The sequence below is a fragment of the Bos javanicus genome, chromosome 7 (genome assembly GCF_032452875.1).
Source record: "Bos javanicus breed banteng chromosome 7, ARS-OSU_banteng_1.0, whole genome shotgun sequence".
NCBI lineage: Eukaryota > Metazoa > Chordata > Mammalia > Artiodactyla > Bovidae > Bos > Bos javanicus.
Genome location: NC_083874.1, coordinates 6,555,171 through 6,575,162, shown reverse-complemented (window position 1 = coordinate 6,575,162; position 19,992 = coordinate 6,555,171). Strand labels below are relative to the sequence as shown.

The 19,992-nt window shown below is 50.3% G+C and overlaps 1 protein-coding gene across 9 annotated transcripts in view; it reads left to right on the top strand.

The window, feature by feature from the left end:
• Positions 1 to 7: 7 nt before the first annotated feature.
• Positions 8 to 19,992, top strand: part of C7H19orf44 (chromosome 7 C19orf44 homolog) — a 23,389-nt gene continuing 3,404 nt past the window's right edge. For 2 of the 9 annotated variants that reach the window (XM_061421714.1, XM_061421711.1), the window contains exons 1-6: positions 3,597 to 4,919; positions 6,405 to 7,149; positions 9,175 to 9,481; positions 14,061 to 14,134; positions 15,480 to 15,900; positions 18,301 to 18,396. In XM_061421714.1, the coding sequence (XP_061277698.1) occupies positions 4,771 to 4,919; positions 6,405 to 7,149; positions 9,175 to 9,481; positions 14,061 to 14,134; positions 15,480 to 15,900; positions 18,301 to 18,396 (1,792 nt within the window). In that variant the 5' untranslated portion in view covers positions 3,597 to 4,770. The other 7 variants (XM_061421713.1, XM_061421717.1, XM_061421716.1 and 4 more) reach the window with 7 other exon arrangements.

Genomic DNA, 19,992 nt, shown 5'->3' with positions numbered 1-19,992 from the left:
CGGGAGATGTAGTCTCTTTCGCCAGGGCGCTATTGCCGAGGGCAACGGTCCCCTCTGGCACGAGTGTTCCACCGTGAGCGGCGGCAGCCTCCGCGGAAGGACTTCGCGGGAGGAGGTTGGCGGGGTTGGCTGGGCGGTGGCCGGGCTTGATGCCTGGACTCGGGAGAGGAATTGAGGGGAAAGGGGCGCGCTCCGGAGCTGAGTAGGTCGGGCAGCGGGAGGGCGGTTCAGGGGCCTCAAGCCTCAGTTTCCCCGTCTGAGGCGCACAGGAGAGATGGTCCGATGTGGGTCGCTCCAGGCCTTGGGGGAACAACCCGCTGGTCTGAAGGGCGCCCCTATTTTCAAAAATTGGTTTATCTTTTAACAGCTTTATTGATAACTCATCTACATACGGTACAATTCACCCTTTTAAGCTTACAATTCCCGTTATTTTACTAAAAATTTACCAAATGGTACAAACATCACCACCATCCAGCTTTCGAACCTGTGGGTCACCCGAAATGTATCTCTCCATCCCCGCTACCACCCGCAGTCCCAGGCAACCACCCATGAGCTTTGTGAGTTTGTGGACTTGGCTTTTCTGGACAGTCCTTGTAACTGGAATAACAGGGTGTGTGGTTTTTTGCATCATCTGGTATTTTCACTTAGTGTGGTGTGTTTGACACGTGTGCGTGTTGTGTGTATCATTATTTGTTCTTTTTTATTACTGAATAGTTCTCATCCATTCACTGCTGCTGCTTTCTGCGTCGCTTCAGTCGTGTCCGAATCTGTGCGACCCCATAGACGGCAGCCCACCAGGCTCCCCCGTCCCTGGGATTCTCCAGGCAAGAACACTGGAGTGGGTTGCCATTTCCTTCTCCAATGCATGAAAGTGGAAAGTGAAAGTGAAGTCGCTCAGTCGTGTCCGACTCTAGCGACCCCATGAACTGCAGCCTACGAGGCTCCTCCGTCCATGGGATTTTCTAGGCAAAAGTACTGGAGTGGGGTGCCATTGCCTTCTCCGTTCACTAGTTAATGGCTATTTGGGTTGTTGCCACTTTTTGTGTATTATGAATAAGAACTGTTACGAACATTTGCATCCATTTCAGTTATCTTGGGCTGCAGGGGATTGAAATTGCTGGGTCCTATGGGAACTACGTTTAACTTTTTGAGGACCTACCAGACTGTTTTCCAGGTTGGCAGATGCATCGTTTTACAGTCTCCTCCAAGGGGTATGATGGTTCTATATAATATCTTCACATCTTCACCAACCACGTGTTCCTTTCTGTACTTTTGATTACAGTCACTCTAGTGGGTGTGAAGGCAATGGCACCCCACTCCAGTACCCTTGCCTGGAAAATCCCATGGATAGAGGAATCCATGGGGTCACTAAGAGTCAGACACGACTGAGCGACTTCACTTTCACTTTTCACTTTCATGCATTGGAGAAGGAAATGGCAACCCACTCCAGTGTTCTTGCCTGGAGAATCCCAGGGACAGGGGAGCCTGGTGGGCTGCCGTCTGTGGGGTCACACAGAGTCGGACACGACTGAAGTGACTTAGCAGCAGCAGTGGGTGTGAAGTGGGATTTCATAGTGGCTTTGATTTGAATTCCCCTCATAGATAATGTTGAGCATCTTATTACATGCTTATTGGCCATTTGTATACTTTTTTGTGTGAAATATCAGTTCATGTATTTTGCCTATTGGTTTATTTTTAATTGTGAGTTTATAATGTATTTTTACAAAAAATACATGTTTCTGAAGCTAACACAATATTGTAAATCAACTATACTTCAATAAAAAATTTAAAAATACATATCTATTTTAGTTGTGGTAAAGTATATATAACATGAAATTTACCCTTTTAAACATTATTATTTTTTTTTAATTCTTTTTTTTTGCCTGATCTGTGGGGCTTGCAGGATATCACTTCCCAGATCAGGGACTGAATCCCACCCCCTGGAATCCTAACTACTAGGCCACCAGAGAAATTCCCCCCTCCTTTTTTTTTTAATAAAAAAAATTTTTTAATTAATTTTTAAATTTATTTTAAACCTTTCAGAAGAACTAGATGCCAGAAAACCTGGCCTGGTGGTCAGACTTGCCCTCTGACCAGCACGGAATGGCCTGGAGCCTTAACTACAAAAATATTCACAGAGATAGCTGTTGTTGTTCAGTGCTTTCTACTTCCCCTTCCCCATGTCCTTGCAGCTAAAAGTTAGCCCATTATGCAGGTAGTCCAAATACTGTCATTGTTATCATTTTGTTTAGTTGCTAAGTCATACCTGACTCTTTTGCGACCCCATGGACTGTAGCCTGTCGGCCTCCTCTGTCCGTAGGATTTCCCAGGCAAGAATACTGGAGTGGGTTGCCATTTCCTTCTCCAAGGGATCTTCCCCACCCAGGGGTTGAACCCACATCTCCTGCAGTGGATGGCAGATTCTTTACCACTGAGCCATTTGGGAAGGCCCCCAATACCATCATGACAGCTATCTAAATTTTATTGTATGCCGTACTGAACATAGGATTCCTATGTTCTTATGAGGAATTCCTATGTTCCTATGTTATTCCCTTTTTACAGATGACCAAACTGAGGCACAGAATGGTTAAGTAATCTGACCAGGGTCGCTCCCTCTAGGAATTCTGCGTGGTTTCCCATTCACTGACCCCTGTGGTCAGGCCTATGCTGGGCACTCTTAGTGTATGAATTGTTAAGATGGGGATAAGAAAGCAAGCACACTAGTCAGAGAAACAGACAATAAAATAATAAAAATAATTCATTCTTCTCCAGAATCTTAGGGATTGGGTTAAATGCTTTGCCTAGCACAAAATTTGCAACCCACTCCAGTACTCTTGCCTGGAAAATTCCATGGACGGAGGAGCCTGGTAGGCTGCAGTCCATGGGGTCGCTAAGAGTTGGACACGACTGAGCGACTTCACTTTCACTTTTCACTTTCATACATTGGAGAAGAAAGTGGCACCCCACTCCAGTGTTCTTGCCTGGAGAATCCCAGGGACCGGGGAGCCTGGTGGGCTGCTGTCTCTGGGGTCGCACAGAGTCGGACACGACTGAAGCGACTTAGCGGTAGCAGCAGCAGCAGCACAAAATATTTGAACTCAGCTTTAAAAGGTGTCTAAGATGTAGAGTTGCCAAGTTAAATCAGAATACTGGACACCCAGTTGAATTTCAATTTCAGATAAATTTTTTAATATGAAGATATTTGGAACATAATGCTTTTTAGTATAAAATGTTCAGAACATTAGCTTTTACCATAAAAATATTTGTGTCATACTTAATTCTTAAAAATTATTTGCTGTTTGTCTAAAATTCAAATAACTGTCCTCTGTTTATTCTGGTAATCCTAATAAAGTAGTTTTCCAAGTGGATAGAGAGGGGGAAAAGGCTTTTTTGGGTCTCACAGTACTTTTTTGTTTTTTAATAAAAGTAACATATATAGTCTTGGTAGAACATTCAACAGTATTTTTTTTTTTTTTTTTTTTTGGCTGCACTGTTCAGGATGTGGGATTTTAATTCTCTGATCAGACATTGAACCTGTGCCCTCTGCATTGGAAGCGCAAAGTCTTAACCCCTGGACCACCAGGCAAGTCCCACCATTCAAACAGTATGGAGCTGAGGCATGGTTCTACATCTCGTCTTTCCTGCCCCACAGACCATTATGCTGGAGATGTTACGCACACAGATTTCCCCCTTCGTTTAATGGCTGCCTAATATTCCACTGTGTGCCTGTGGTTGTCTGGACCTCACTGGGCCTCTGTTTCTGATTAGTACAAATAATGCTACCAAGACATTCCTTGGACATCTCTATGTGCCTTTGAGAATGTAATTGTAGGTAAATTCCCAGATGTGGAATTGTGGGGTCATGGTTCTGTGCATTTCATTGCCATTGCCAAGTTCACTAAAGGGCCTGCAGCAGACACCCACCCATGCCATACTTTTCCCAAGTCTTTAAAATCTTTTGAAACCTTGGTAAGTCTTGCAGTGGATTGTTCCTATTCTTTTGGGGTACACGAGAACTCTGAGAATACGATGAAAACTCAGGCCCTTCTCCCCAGAAAAATGTACGCTAGCACACACGCACAACACATGGCTGGCATTTTGTGCAGGATGGGAGGAGAGGGCAGCCTGTGTCTGTCCAAAGGCCCCAATCCTGCTCCCGGGGCAGAGGTTCTTACACTAAGTAAAATAAGATTTCTGGGGAGCTCATTAAACATATAGATTGAGTTTCAAAAACAGCTTTTTTTAAAAAATAGTACAGCCAGTTTTAAAAACTATTTTTATTTATTTAGCTTCACTGTGTGGCATGCAGGATCTTAGTTCCTTGACCAGCGGTTGAACCTGGGCTTCCTGCATTGGGAATGTGGAGTCTTAACCACTGGACTACCAGGGCAGGCTCTCAACAGCTCTTTTTTTGGGGGGGGATTGTCAAATAATCCTTTATTTTTCTTTTCCCTTTGCCGTTCTTAACTGGCTGGGCACTCCACTGCACCACTGTTAATACCATCTATGATGTCATAAGGGTGGCGGCCATCAACATTGCAGCCCACAGACTGGGCGGTCCCCAGGATCTCTTTAATGGTTCCAGAAAGTTCCCTAGCTAGAGACCGATGCTGCATCTGCCAGGCAATGTTGACGATCTCATCAAAAGTGATGTTTCCACTGTGCTTAATGTTTTTCTGCTTCTTTCTGTCTCTTGGTGGTCCCTTGAGGGCTTTGATGATCAGGGTAGAAGCAGAAGGTACCACCTCAATCTGGGCTTGTCTATTCTGAATGGTCAGTTTCACTGTAATCCTCAGACCCTTCCAGCCACCAGTTGCCTTGGCGATGTCATCACCGACCTTTTTTGGAGACAGACCCAGGGGGCCAATCTTGGGGGCCAGGACAGACATGGCACCGACCTCCCCACCAGTGCACCTCAGGTACACGACTTTAATCTCGTTGGGGTCAAGCTTAGGTGGCATGCTGGAGGCGGCTGGTGTCAGATGAACCCAGATTCGGGACTACTGAAGAAAGTTGCACTTTGGCCTCCTCTGAGCCAAAAGCCGAGAGCTCAACAGCTCTTTTTTTTTTGAGAGAACTGAGGACACTTGGATAAAGGAGGAGACTGGACTTGGGGTGCGACTGGGGAGTAGGACTGACTTGGAGTTGAAGTGGGGCATCTGGAGAGACTGTGAAGAACTCTGGGGGTGAGCGAGATCTTTGGAATCGGCCTAAGCTCTGAATTTGGCTCTGCTACTCACTGGCCATACAGACAAAGCTATGGTTTTTCCAGCAGTCACATACAGATGTGAGAGTTGGACCATAAAGAAGGCTGAGTGCCAAAGAGGTGATGCTTTTGAACTGTGGTGCTAGAGAAGACTCTTGAGAGTCCCTTGGACTGAAAGGAGATCAAATCAGTCAATTCTAAAGGAAGTCAACCCTGAGTATTCATTGGAAGAACTGATGGTGAAACTGTAATACTTTGGCCACCTGATGCGAAGAGCTGACTCACTGGAAAAGACCCTGATGCTGGGAAAGGTTGAGGGCAGGAGAAGGGGTGACAGAGGATGAGATGGTTGGATGGCATCGTTGATTCAATGGACATGAGTTTGTGCAAACTCTGGGAAACAGTGAAGAACAGCGAAGCCTGGCGTGCTGCAGTCCATGGGGTCTCAAAGAATCAGACACGACTTAGCAACTGAGCAACAATAGCAACTCACTGATCAGGATCTAACCTGCTGCGGCCTTCATTTCCTTCCTCTCCTTCTATGAGAGAGGGATGACAATAACCAACTCACAGGGTCAAGTGAGGGTTAAATGAGATACGGCAGCTCTGAATGAAGTACTGGGGCTCCTGCTGGGGCCTGAGAATCGCTGACTTTTGTCTTTATTATGTAACATGTGTCACTTAATACCTGGCAATTCAGTGTAATTGCCAGGTAATTCAGTGGTAACATACCAGATATCTTATTTATATATTTTTAATTTATTTTTTGGCTGCCCTGGGCCTTAGTTGCTGCTCCAGGGTGCTCTCTAGTTGCACAAGCAGGGGCTACTCTTTGTTGCGGTTCATGGGCTTCTCATCGGGGTGGCTTCTCTTGTTGGGGAGCACGCACGCTAGGGCACGCAGGCTTCAGAAACTGTGGTGCTCGGGCTTAGTTACTCTGTGGCTTCTGGAATCTTCCTGGATCAGGGATCGAACCTGTGTCCCCTGCATTGGCAAGCGGATTCTTACCCACTGTACCACCAGGGAAGTCCCAGGTGTCTTATTTTCATGGTGGTCATCGGGCTTGGTGGGGCGGATCTGGCCAGAGGGCAAAAGGGAATGTGGTCTCTCCCAAGTGGTGGGAGCTGTTGAGAGATTTGAACTGGTAGTATGAACATCAGATGTTCTGATTCTTAAGTTTTCTGTCTTTACTCCCTAGAATGGCTTCAATAAGAAAACCCAGCCGTCCTGTGCGTGACATCTTTGGCGACCTCAGTGATATTTCCTTAGAAGATTCAAAGTTGGGGGACATGTGGAACTCTGATATCAATAGACATCTTACCAAAATAGCACCCGGTCCCAGCAGATTTTTAAAAAGAAACCAGACTCTGGGTGGAAAACACTTCCTGCCAAAAGAGAACGCTGTCCTGGGGAGCGAGCACTGGCACTCTTCAAGTAGACCGTCAACCACTGCCTCCAAGGTCAGGGCCAACGCGGCGCTCATGAAGCTGGCACAGATAGAGACCAAGATCAGGAACCGGAAGGTGCGGGTGGATCCATCGGACGCAGAATCCGAGGACTGGCTCCCTAGCAGAGCTGAAGAAACTCCCCCTAGGAGGACGGCTGACCTTTCTTCACAGAACACAGGACAACTCTCCCAGGAACAGGCCCTTGAAATTCCTGTCCCTGAGACAGACATGCCGAGTGGGAAGGTCAGTAGGTTTCTAAAGAAGAGAGAAGCACAGGTGGAAAAGATACCCATGGAAGCCCAGGTTGGGAAGGAGAGGGATGCTCAAAGACCCAGAGAGAAACAACCTCCTAGAACACTGGATTCGCCAGACAGTGATGAAGAGGAAATGAAAAAGTTGCTGGGGAGCTTGACAGAATCTTCTGGGGAAAAAGAAACAACCACCAATCAGGGTTTCACCAAAGCCACTGAGAAAGAACAAACAAAACTGGTCTCGGTAAGGTTTGCATGTATTTATCCATTTTTGTTTTTTATTTGTTTATCTGGCTGCACTGGGTCTCAGTTGTGGCCCGTGGGATCTTCCCTGTGGCGCAGGGACTCTCTAGTGCCAGCACACGGCTCTGGAGCTCCTGGGCTCAGTAGGTGGCGACACAAGTTGCTCTGTGGCACGTGGTATCTTAATTCCCCAACCAGGGATCGAACCTGCATCCATGCCCTGCATTGCAAGGTGGATTCTTAACCACTGGACCACCAGGGACATCCTGCATTTTGCACTTATTTATTTTGTACTTGTTTGTATTAATACTTTGCATTTGTACCTTTATGTCATAGCACTAGAGTCTTGAGGAGTGCCATCACCTGTGAGCTCCTTGAGAGAGTGTTGGATGAGGAAGGGCTGGGTTTCAGCCCATCACGGGGCCGCACTCCTGGCCTGCTCTGTAAGGGATCGGGTTTGGACACGGCAGGTGTTTGCACCATGCGGTGCTGGGGACTGTGTACCCCGCAGGACGGCACTTTGCATGACTGAGGCAGCCCCGGCCGGCTGTGAGCACTGCCGTTAGTGACCTGTGCCCGCTCGCTGGTTGGACCATATGGGAATCACTAACTTGAGAAGGCTCCGTTTCCATTTTTTTTTTAAAAATTGAGGTGAAATTCCTATAACCTAAAATTCCTAATTAACCTATTAAAAATGAACAATTCAGTGGCATTTAGTACATTCACAGTGTTGTATAACTGCCATCTGTCTCATTCCAAAACATTTCCATCCTCCCAAAAGTAAACCGTTACTGATTACTATCAGTCTTCCTTCTTGGCTCAGTGGTAGAGAATCTGCCTGCAATGCAGGAGTCACAAGAGATGCAGGTTTGATCCCTGGGTTGGGAAAATCTGCTGGAAGAGGAGGGCATGGCAACCCACTCCAGTATTCTTGCCTGGAGAATGTTGTGGACAGAGGAGCCTCGTAGGCTACAGTCCATAGGATCACAAAGAGTTGACGTGACTGAAATGGTTTAGCACGGACACGTGCACCAAATAATCACTCCCTGTTTCTCTGTCCTCCAAACCCTAATAATCACTAATCTGCTTTCTGTCTCTGTGGGTTTGCCTGTTCTGGACATTTCTCCAGTGGAATCATACAACCTGTGACCTTTTGTGTCCAGTCTCTTTCCCTTAGCATGATGCTTTCGGGGTTCACTCACATTGTAGCATGCATCAATGCTCCATTCCTTTTTATGGCTGAGGAATATTCCACTGCGTGGATGGACCACATTGTGTCTATCCACTCATCCACTGATGGACGTCTGGGATGTTTCCACCTTTTGGCAATTATGAATAGTGTTACAAGTATCTGTTTGAGTCCCTGTTTTCAATTCTTTGGGTTTTTCCTAGGAGCAAAACTGTTGTGTCTTATAGTAAGCCTGTGTGTAACTAATTGAGGAACAGACAAACTGATTCCCACAGTGGCTGCACTGCTTTGCATGAGGGTCCCAATTTCTCCACATCTTCACCAACACTTGTTATTAAGGGAGATTACGGTAGAGGTGCTTTGGCCAATTTTGCTTAGTCACTCTTGTGACTAACTTTGTCTGACTCTTTGCAACCCTTCTGGACTGTAGCCCACCAGGCCACTCTGTCCATGGGATTTCCCAGGCAAGAATACTGGAGTGGGTCGCCATTTCTTTCTCCAGCCATGCAGGCATCGTGGGTTCAATCCCTGTGTCAGGAAGATCCCCTGGAGAAGGAAATCGCAACCCACTCCAGCATTCTTGCCTGGGAAATCCCATGGACTGAGGAGGCCAGCAGGCTACAGTCCCTGGGCTTGCAAAGAGTCAGACACGATTTGAAAGCCAAGCAATATTTCTGAGTATTTCTTATTTATTTATGAGGGGAGAAGAGAGAAAAGGGCTGAGAACGGTAACGGTCATCATGAGGCCTCACACTGTCCACCAACCCCAATGTCGCTTGATCAGGACTTACTTAGCATGTTTGGTTAATTTCCCTTCTTTTGTTTCTGCCCACGTAGGGTCAAATCCCAACTCCACCAAGAGCCCTTTCACGGCCCAGTAAAGATCTTCCCAGCTCAAAGCCATTCGCCACTTCATGGCCGTCAACCTCACGGTCAGCAGACAGGTCCCTTCCCGGTGCCGGCTTGAGAGCTCCCTCCCCACAGACGCCTGCCTCCCGCATCGTGTCGCATTCCATCCCTGGTGCCTTTTTGAACTCAGCGCCCTCGACCTTGGGGGCCGACGAGCTCTCATCCTCCCTGAGAAGGAGCGAGCCTGGGCCTCAGGAGGAGCCTCCCTCAGAAGCCACTGATGACAGTCTGAACGGTAGCCTTCATCCCTGTGCAGAGTTGTCACCCTGGGCAGGGAGGGCGAGACTGCCTTTAGGGTCCCCAGCATGGTGGTCACAGGGTATTATCATGAGGGGTGCAAGGCACCCTCGGCTCTTCCACACCCTCTTTCCTAGTTGAGGGGCCAAGTCAGATTTCTTTTTCCCCTCGGGGCCTGTGGGCTCTTAGTTCCCTGACCCCCTGCATCTCTGTGTCTGAAATGCAGTCTTAACCACTGGACCGCCAGGTAAGTCCCTGTTCTGTCTTTAAAGTCTTCATCTAGTGACCCTGCCCAGTGACAGAGCAAAGGCAAACCCTTCTCGAGCCTCATATGAGAGAAAGTTTTCCTTGTTGTAAAAGAGAAGTGTATTTCCTTTCCTTTTTAATTGCAGAAAACAAAACCAACCTCTAAGCAGTCACAGACATTTTTATTATTTCACCATCATTCAACATGATTTTTTATGTACTTATTTATTTTTTATTTTTGGCTGTGCTGCAGTGGCCAGGGTCTTAGTTCCTTGACCAGGGATCGAACCTGCATCCCCTGCCCTGGAAGCCAGGGTGGATTCATTTTTTTTTTCTTCTCTTTATTGAACTCCCCAGATCTTTTCTTTTTAAAAAAGAGAAAATTTTTATTTTGTATTGGGGTATAGCCGGGAAGGCGGATTCTTAACCACTGGACCACCAGGGAAGTCCCCAGCATGAGTTTTAATATTGTATGTATTTAAGAAAAGAACAGAAAAAGAAAACATGGATTTCTCCCCTCTGCAGTTGCCTTGCCATCAAAACCCAGTTAAATAACTGGGTTGAGTACCTGCTGTTTGCCAGCAGGTGCCAGGCGTGGTGGTGTCAGTCAGGACCACAATGAGAAACAGGCAAACCTGCCCTGCCCCGGCCCTAGTTCCCAGGTGCTAGGATGATCTTTAGCCAGTGAATCAGTGGTCAGGAAGGAAAAATAGTTTTTTTCCTTGTGTCCTTTTAACTTCTCAGCTGGATCTCTGTAACCAAAGACAGGTTAACAGGAGAAAAGCATTCTGAGATTCAATAAAGATTTCATATAAGTTTTATGTGACCCAGGAGCCTTCATAAGGAAATGAAAATGAAAAGTAATGGTGATGCCTCCTGCTAGGTGTGATGAGCAGTGGAGAGTCCTGGGAGAATGTGATAGAAAAAGGATAGGAGTAGATGAGGGGAGACAGAGCAAAACCTGCTGGTGAGGGGTGGCTCAGTTCCCCCCATCCTGGGCATAAGGATGCTCCTCTCCCCCAGGTAAAGGGAAGGTGAGTCTTACCTGAGGGACAGCCTGCTTCGGAGGAGGTCAGGGAGTCCTTGCAGCCCCTTCTGTGTCTCAGATTCCTGCAGCTCAAAATATTCAAGATGCGGACTTCCCTGGTGGTCCAGTGGTTAAGACTCTGCACTTTCACTTCAGGGTCACAGGTTCAGTCCCTGGTCAGGGAACTAAGATCCCACAGGCCGCGTGGTGTGACCCTACCCCCGAAAAAAAATCCAAGATGCTAAGGCACCATGATGTAGGGGCAGGGAGGGGAAGCACAGCCGACCAAAGTCCCCTCCCTGTGCAGGGGGATGGGCTTGAGGGTGCGAGAAAGCCCCCTTGGAGTCCCCTCGGGGGTCACCACACATGCCACGTGGCACCTCACTGCTGTTGGCTCGGATCTTCAGGCCCGAGGAAATGGTGATGGGTGTCCTAGCCAGCCTGGTGGACGTTGATGAGAAGGTGGGCGTACCTGCACGGGAAGCCTGTGAGGGTCAGGGTTGGCCGACGTGACAGCCGACAGGAACGCCAGACCTGGGTTCTGGCCCTCCCTGACTGCCCCTCCAGGCTGCGCCTCAGCCCTCTGCTGCTGGCCGGGAGGGGTCCCCTCTGTGTCCAGACCCCACCTTCCCCTCCAGATGCAGCTTCAAGAGAGGAGGGCAGCAAGGAGTGGCGAAGACAAGTTTGAGTTTGGGGGGTCCAGCCCATCTGGGGTGGGGGCTTCCTGGTGGCTCAGACAGTAAAGAACCTGCCTGTGATGCGGGAGACCCAGGTTTGATCCCTGGGTTGGGAAGAGCCCCTGGAGAAGGGATGGCAACCCGCTGTAGTATTCTTGCCAGAACTCCATGGACAGAGGAGCCAGGCGGGCTACAGTCCACGGGGTCGCCAAGAGTCGGATAAGACTGAGCGACTAACAAGCACACTACCTGGGGTGGACACACTTGCCCTGCCGCCTTCTGGCCACACGGCCTCAGGCTCTGTGTCTCGGTTTCCTCATCTGTAGCGTGGGGCAGAGCTATGACAGTGAGCTAGTGCACGTGGAGGGCTCCTGCACGGTGAGCCTGTGAGAGGCAGGGTTGGCTGACATGACAATATTACTAGTCCACGGTCTCCTGCTGTGCCTTGGCCCAAGCCAACCGTGATGGCTTAGTTCAGAGGCTTGTCCGTGAACGTATCTCAGGACCTGTGTGCCACAGGCATGCTGGCAACTGGCAGTGTCGGAGGAGTTCAGAGGCGGGGTGGGTGAGCCCTTAGCACTGAAGTGCTGAGCTAGGTTTTCATTTCCGTCTAACATTGCTGGGCAGCCTGGCGTTTGGGATTGCACTCAGCTAGCCTTTCCAGGAGAAGGCAATGGCACCCCACTCCAGTACTGTTTCCTGGAAAATCCCATGGACGGAGGAGCCTGTGGCCTGCAGTCCATGGGGTCACTAAGAGTCGGACAGTACTGAGCGACTTCACTTTGATTTTCACTTTCATGCATTGGAGAAGGAAATGGCAACCCACTCCAGTGTTCTTGCCTGGAGAATCCCAGGGACGGAGGAGCCTGGTGGGCTGCTGTCTCGGGTTGCACAAAGTCGGACACGACTGAAGCGACTTAGCAGCAGCAGCCTTTCCAGGAGGAGTGAGCCGCTTGGTCTTCCATCTCCCATTCACCCCCAGCTCTGTGCCTCCCACGTGGTGGGCGATGCTCCAGCTGCCCCCGCTGACTGCCCCCTGTCTGTTCCTGGAATTGCGGGCGCATCCTGCCTCCTCTGGGAGGCTCATCCCTCCAGCCAGCCAGGCTGCTCGGCGCCACCAAGTGTCCACCCAGCTCAGCTGGGGTTGCATGCACCTGCTGGGGCTTTGAGGTCCCACAGGGTGGACTCCCCCGTCCCCCTAGCATCACACACACCCAACCTCTGTGCTTCAGTCATGAAGTGAGCCATGTGGTGGAGTTGCTCCTCACCCTGGGTGCCCGTCAGCCTTCCTCCTCCCGGGGAAGAGCAGGCCCACATGTTGATGGGGCAAAACCTGCTGGGGCACTGGAACTACGTGGAGCCTTCCTCTTCTAGTAACCTGCACTCATGGCATTCAGGCATTGGCAGCTGGCTAGCTGGCACCACAAAGTGGAAGTTAACCTGAGCTAGAAACGAAAGTGTTAATCACTCACTCGTGTCCAATCCTTTGCAACCCCATTGACTGTAGCCCACCGGGCTCCTCTGTCCATGGAATTCTCTAGGCAAGAATACCAGAGTGGGTTGCCATGCCCTCCTCCAGGGGATCTTCCTGACCCAGGGATTGAACCTGGGTCTCCTGCATTGCTGACAGATTCCTTACCGTCTGAGCCCCCGGGAAAGACCCCCTGTGCCCTTAACTTGCTTTAAATGAGAACCTAGGATGAGGTGCCCTCTCCCAGTGGAGGGCCCACCCCTCCTACCTCAAGCACGCTTACCACTGCGCTTCCCTCTTTGCATTGTGAGCTGCTCTGTGGAGGCCAGGGGCTGGGAAGCTTCTGGCCTGTTTTTCTTTTTTTCCTTGCTTCTCTATTTTTCAGATCTTCCTGAAAAAGGAAATGGCAACCCATTCCAGTATTCTTGCCTGGAGAATCCCATGGATAGAGGAGCCTGATGGGCTATAGTCCTTGGGGGTCAAAAGAGTCAGACACAACTGAGCAGCTAAACCACCCCCACCACTATGTTTTGGATCTGAGTTCCCTGACCAGGGATTGAACCTGGGTCCTTGGCAGTAAGAGCATGGAGTCCTAACAACTGGACCGTCAGGGAATCCTCCCGTTGTCTGTTTTTAAATATGTATTTATTTGACTGCCTCAGCTTTTAGCGGCCACGTGCGGGATCTTCGCTGCAGGGCAGGGGCTCAGTAGTTGCAGTGCCTGGGCTTAGTTGCCCCACACCATGTGGATCTCAGTTCCCTGACCAGGGATCGAACCTGCATCCCCTGCATTGCAAGGTGGATTCTTAACCACTGGACCACCAGGGAAGCCCTTCCCATTGCCTGTTTTTATAAGTAAAGTTGTACTGGGACACAGCCACGCTCATTTGTTTATACACAGTCCTTGGTGGCTTTCCCGTCATCACAAGGGCAGAGTTGACCAATGGTGAGAGAGACAGACTAGCCTGAAAAAGCCAGACTATTAATACTTACTACCTCGCCCTTTAAAGAAAAAGTGCTCAGATGCCCGGACTAGCTTTCTGAGGGCACTTTTGCATCTTCCCATCCCTAGCTCTTAGCCCAGTTCCTTCAACAGGATGGTCAATACCTGTGGAGTAAATGAGTAAATATTGCCATGTTACATTTTTAATTACAGATTTTAGAATAAACATTTTATCCCTGGATGACCTGGCTCCAGTTGTCAGTGAGAAATCAGACTTGGAATGGGAAGTAAGTACAGTGAACCGATTTTTTGTTTCTTTTTTTAAAAAAAGATTTATTTAATTACTCTGGCTGCGCCGGGTCTCAGTTGCGGCCTGCGGGATGTTCTGTCTTCATTGTGGGAATCTTCGGTTGCAGCATGTGAACACTTAATTGCAGCATGTGGGATCTTAGTTTGCGGACCAGGGATTGAACCCGGGCCCCCTGAATCGGGAGCTTGGAGTCTTAGTCACTGGACCATCAGGGGAGTCCCTGAACTGATTTTTCACTTTAGATCTTTATGCAGAACGGTTTGCAGCCGTGGTGCTTCATTTAGGTCAGCGATTCTCACCTGGGAGCACTTGGCAATGTCTGGCAATATTGTGGTCATAACTGTGGTGCTGGAGAAGGCAATGGCACCCTACTCCAGTACTCTTGCCTGGAAAATCCCATGGACGGAGGAGCCTGGTGGGCTGCAGTCCATGGGGTCACTGGGAGTCGGACGCGACTGAGCAACTTCACTTTCACTTTTCACTTTCATGCATTGGAGGAGGAAATGGCAACCCACTCCAGTGTTCTTGCCTGGAGAATCCCAGGGACAGCGGGGCCTGGTGGGCTGCCGTCTATGGGGTCGCACAGAGTCGGACACGACTGAAGCGACTTAGCAGCAGCAGCAACTGTGGTGCAGGGTGCTCCTGGCATCGAGTAGGCAGTGGCCCAGATGGCGCTCAGTGTCTCAGAGTGCACATGGTGGCCCCCACTGCAGGGAATATTTGTGTCTTGAATGTCAACGTGTCAATGTGCAGCGACCCTGATTTAAGATGATAAGAGAGGAGTTATTTAACGTATCAGACAATTAGAGCAGGTCCGACTTCAGCCTCCCCACAGCAATTCCTGCACTGACCTATATTTATTCCAGCGCCCTGTGGTGACTCTTGCTGTATTAGTAACCACCTCACCATCAGCATTCAGGATTGCCATGCAGGATCACCAGGGTTCCCCCACCAGGGTTCCCTGACCAGGGTTCGAAACAGTGTCCCTTCCAATAGAAGCGCAGATCCTTAACCACTGGAACGCCAGGGAAGTCCCAGCACAGGTTTTAATGGTACAAAAATGACACACATATTTCACCCACCTGCTGCTAACACACGCTCACACCATCAGTGTTAAGTGCAGCAGCTTCGTGCCGAAGGGTTTCAAGAATTCTGCTCCCAATACTTGGCCTGCCCAAATCTAGAAAGGACCGTGTAGACCCTCACCTGCCGGGTCCCTGGGGTGCCTTCACTTCTAATGCAGTGGTACTTTGATTGTGTATTTTGATTGTGTTGCTCATTTGAAAATACTTTCCAGTTGCCTCTGCCATCCTTCATTTTAGAAAGAAGGTCAGGGGGGCAAGGCATCCAGCAGAAGGCCCTGGGCAGGGGATCCCCCCTCTGAGAGCGAGATCTCCGAGCGCCTGAGTGAGCCGTCGGCCTCATCCCCTGGGCCCCAGGGCATTTGTTGCCTGGGGCCAACGTCTCCGGAACCTATGGCCAGCGTGGTGAACTCGACTTACTCAGAAGATTTTGAAAAATCTCCCAGTCCCACAGCATCTGAGTCAATGGCCCCTTCAGAGGAGTCTCCCTACAGGACGCTGGCCAGTCGGCCTGAATTTTCTGCAAGTCTGAAGTCAGACCTCCCTCCCTCAAGTCCCAAGTCCAGGAAGAAGCGGGCCAGGGGTGGACACCCAAGAGTCGTGGTGAAGGAAACGGCTGTGCAGACGCCCGATCCTGCCTTCACCTACCAGTGGGCTGAGGGTAAGGACGTGGCCCGAGGGTCGGAGGAGGGAGGGGGAGGCCTGCGGCGGGGATCGGCAGGAGCCCCGGACCAGGAGGCCTGGGCTGTCATCAGCCAGCTGGTGGGACCTCAGGCCCCTGCTTCCTCTTCCACAGAAAAGGGGAGCTCCCTGGGTATTCCCCACTGTCTCCCAAGCTTCAAAACACTGAAAGGTTTCAAACCAAAAACTAAAGCAGTGGTTGTCAGCGGGGCTGATCCTGGCCCCAGGGGACATCGGCCAGGGTGGGTGACTGACTCTCTGGGTGGAGGCCGGGCTGCTGCTCAGCACCCTGCAGTGGCCAGGAAGGCCCCACCAGAGTGCGACCCCGCCCGAAACATCAGGTGTGACAGGGACCGCCTCTAGGACAGCGCATCCTCAGATGCTTTGGGGTCCTTGAGCATGGCGGCTCCAAGAGCTGCTGCATCGCCGGTCCAGCTGGTGGTCTGCACTCGCCGCGTGTGTTTGGTGGATTCCCTTCTGGCGTGCAGCAGGCACGGCTCATCATTTCTCTTGTTCTCAGCATTGGCCCATGTGGACGGAAAGGTCGCTTTCTTTTAGTGATTCCCCTTCTTTGTTTCGGGGCTTCCCCAGTGGCTCAGCGGTAAAGAACCCACCTGCAATGCAGGAGACACAGGAGATGCAGGTTTGATTCCTGGGTCAGGAAGATCCCCTGGAGGAGGGCATGACAACCCCTTCCAGTATACTCGTGGAGAATCCCATTGACAGAGGAGCCTGGCGGGCTACAGTCCATGGGGTTGCAAAGTGTCAGATGTGACTGAAGCAAATTTCCATGCACACATGCACTGCTCCTTTTTTTCGTCAAGACCAGGGGTCCCCAACCTCCAGGCCACAGACCACGATGGGTCTGTGGTCTGTTCAGAACCTGGTTGTACAGCAGGAGGTGAGCAGGTGAGTGAAGCATCTTCTGTATTTAGAGCTGCTCCCCATCACTCGCATTACCACCTGAGCTCCGCCTCTTGTCTGATCAGCGGCAGCATAACAAACGTAATGCGCTTGCTGCTGCTGCTGCTGCTGCTAAGTCACTTCAGTCGTGTCCGACTCTGTGTGACCCCGCAGACAGCAGCCCATCAGGCTCCCCTGTCCCTGGGATTCTCCAGGCAAGAACACTGGAGTGGGTTGCCATTTCTTTCTCCAATGCATGAAAGTGAAAAGTGAAAGTGAAGTCGCTCAGTCGTGTCCGACTCTTAGCAACCCCATGGACTGCAGCCTAACAGGCTCCTCCGTCCATGGGATTTTCCAGGCAAGAGTACTGGAAAGAAGTTCAGAGTACTGGAAGTACTGGAGAAGGCAAAGGTGCCATTGCCTTCTCCGCTTGAGTCATCCCCAAACTGTCCCCCCACATCACCACCCCCACCCCAGTTGGTGGAAAAATTGTCTTCTGCAAGACCAGCCCCTGATGCCAGAAAGGTTGGGGACCAGTCGTCTAGACAACACCCACAATGCAGACAGAGCTTGTTCCCGGGCTGTGCGCTGGGGTGTGATGCCTGCTTTTTAAAATTTACTTATTTATCTTGGCTGCATTGGGTCTTTGTTGCAGTGCATGGGCTCTTCATTGAGGCAGGTGGGTTTTTCTCTAGTTATAGCACTCAGGCTTAGTTGTCCCATGGCACATGGGAACTTAGTTCCCGGACCAAGGATTGAACCTGCCTTGGAAGGTGGATTCTTAACCACTGGACCATCAGGGAAATCCCTGTGGTTCTTGCTTGATCTGGTCCTTTGGATCTGGGGCTTTGTGATACTTCTGTCCAGACCTCGCACCTGTCCACGGGGTGTGACTACTCTGTTTTGCAGGGAGGCAGGTCAGTCAGATGGGCCCAGCTGAATCACTGGAAGGTGTTCAAGAGGATTTTCAACTCTGGCTCTGTGACTCAGAAACCTGAGTCCCTGCCCATGTCTTCCTGCTCCCTTTCTTGCAACAGAGCCTTTGGGCAGCAAATGAGCACATGTCTGTTTCCTTCTTTGCAATTTAGAGATGCTTTCGTAAAACATCAGTGGTGCTGATTTCCTAGATTAGGCCTGACATCGAAAGGAGAGAGGAAAAAGGCAGCCTCTGAAGCTCACAAATGGCTGTCAGAGGAGGGCCCATCCAGGGAAGGGCAGCCGCCCTGAGCTGAGTGACTGCTTCAGCCAGCTCACCTGACCTGTGTATTGAACAAGGAGAACCTACCAGAAAGATGGAGGCAGGTTTGGGGAAACTTTAAGAAGCGGAAAGATTAAAAAAAGCAAGGAGAGTGGCCATCACATTCAGGAAGAGAAAAAGACAGACTCACATAGCCTATTTCAGCATCTTACCTGTTGATGAGAAGCTCATTGCTCTGGACTCTGCCCACTCACCTCTCCCCCTGTGTGTCTGGAGCAGCGGCCGGCATGGCGGCCATCGGACCAGCCCTGGGAGGTGCCTACGTGGACCCGGCACCCATCGCCAGCCATGTCATCAGTGCAGACGCCATAGAAGGTAACAGCCCAGCCCACCTTGTGGGTTCCTTTAGGTGAAGCAGACACATTTTACCTGCAGTTTCACATCCACCCTTGGAGGCGTAGGGCCACCCCTAGGTGCTGGGTTTGGAGAATCTGTTGGTGGGACGGTCACAGCCACAGGTAACTGCCACAATTTCTGGGCTCCCAGACGACAGACTGGGTGTCCCAGAACCTTTTCTGTCTTGCAATAGGACACCCATGTTGGAGAAAACAGGAAGGTTGGCAGGGACACACTGCAAGCCTCCCGCCCCGACAGGGCCGTCTTTATGTGTTCCCTCTGAGACCGTCTCTCCAGATTTCATAGCTGCTTTCCTCCAGCAGGTGCTCAGCCAGTGCTGAGTGGCCAGTCCCGTGGACACGGCCCTTGCCTTCTTGCTGAGTGTGGAGGGGTCACGGGGCCTTGGGGAGGCCCCGCCAAGCCTGGGGTGAGAGGAAGGTGCCAGTGAAGAGGTGACGGTCACTGTAGGAAACCCAGTCTGTGCCAGGTCCCCATGGGGCCACTGATGGCTCACACGACAGAAGCCGGGGGGCGTCTGGAACCTGTTCTTTTCCTTACCGTTTCAATTTTCTTACCATTTTTAGAAGATGAAGATGTTAAAATGTATTGGTTATAAGTAAAATGTTTATATCTTTAAAAAAAAAACACCCTCATCCTTTTTTTAAACATAATATTGACCTCAGTGACTTTTCCATGAGTATAGTCTTAGTAATGATCTTTTTTATTTTAGTAATGAGCATTTTTAACCACTGCAGTTATTTTTAATTGTACTTTTATTTTGTTAAAATTATATATAAATATTTTTAAAAAATTTCTGGCCATGCCATGTGGCATGTGGGATCTTAGTTTCCTCACCAGGGATCAAACCTGTGCCCTCTGCAGTGGAAACTCAGAGCCCTAACCACTGGACCATTAGGGAAGTCCCTAAAAATTTTATCTTAATTGCATTTTAAATTATTTTAATTACGTGTTTAAACATGCATGCGTGCCTGCTCGGTTGCTTCACTCGTGTCTGACTCTGCAACCCCATGGACTGCAGCCCGCCAGGCTCCTCTGTCCATGGGATTCTCCTGGCGAGAATACTGGAGTGGGTTGCCATGCCCTCCTCCAGGGGACTTTCCCCACCCAGGGATAGAACCCGTCTCCTGCATTTCAGGTGGATCTTTACTGCTGAGCCACCAGGAAGCCCCACATGTTTAAACATACGAAGTGTAAAATTTCCACTCTTCCTTATTTTGAAGTGTACAATTCAGGAGAGTTAGACCCACACCATGAGGCTGCACTGTCTGGAGAGCCACGTCGCTGGCCTTCCTCCCTTGTGTTGGACACCGAGATTGAGGCTTCCAGTGGTGCCTGGGGGCCGATGGTGTGAGACCCACACACAAGTCAGAGAGCGCAGTTCATCTACCGCTGAGCAGAAAGGCACATAATGAGGCGAGGCGGCTGCTGCTTCCGGAGGGGCAGTACCTGCGGAGAGCATCCTGCCACAGCCGAGGGGTGGGGGTGCAGGGCTGGCCGGGGGGTGCAGCGAGGGCTGGGGGCTGGGGCCCCGGGGGGCCGACAACTGACCGGGAG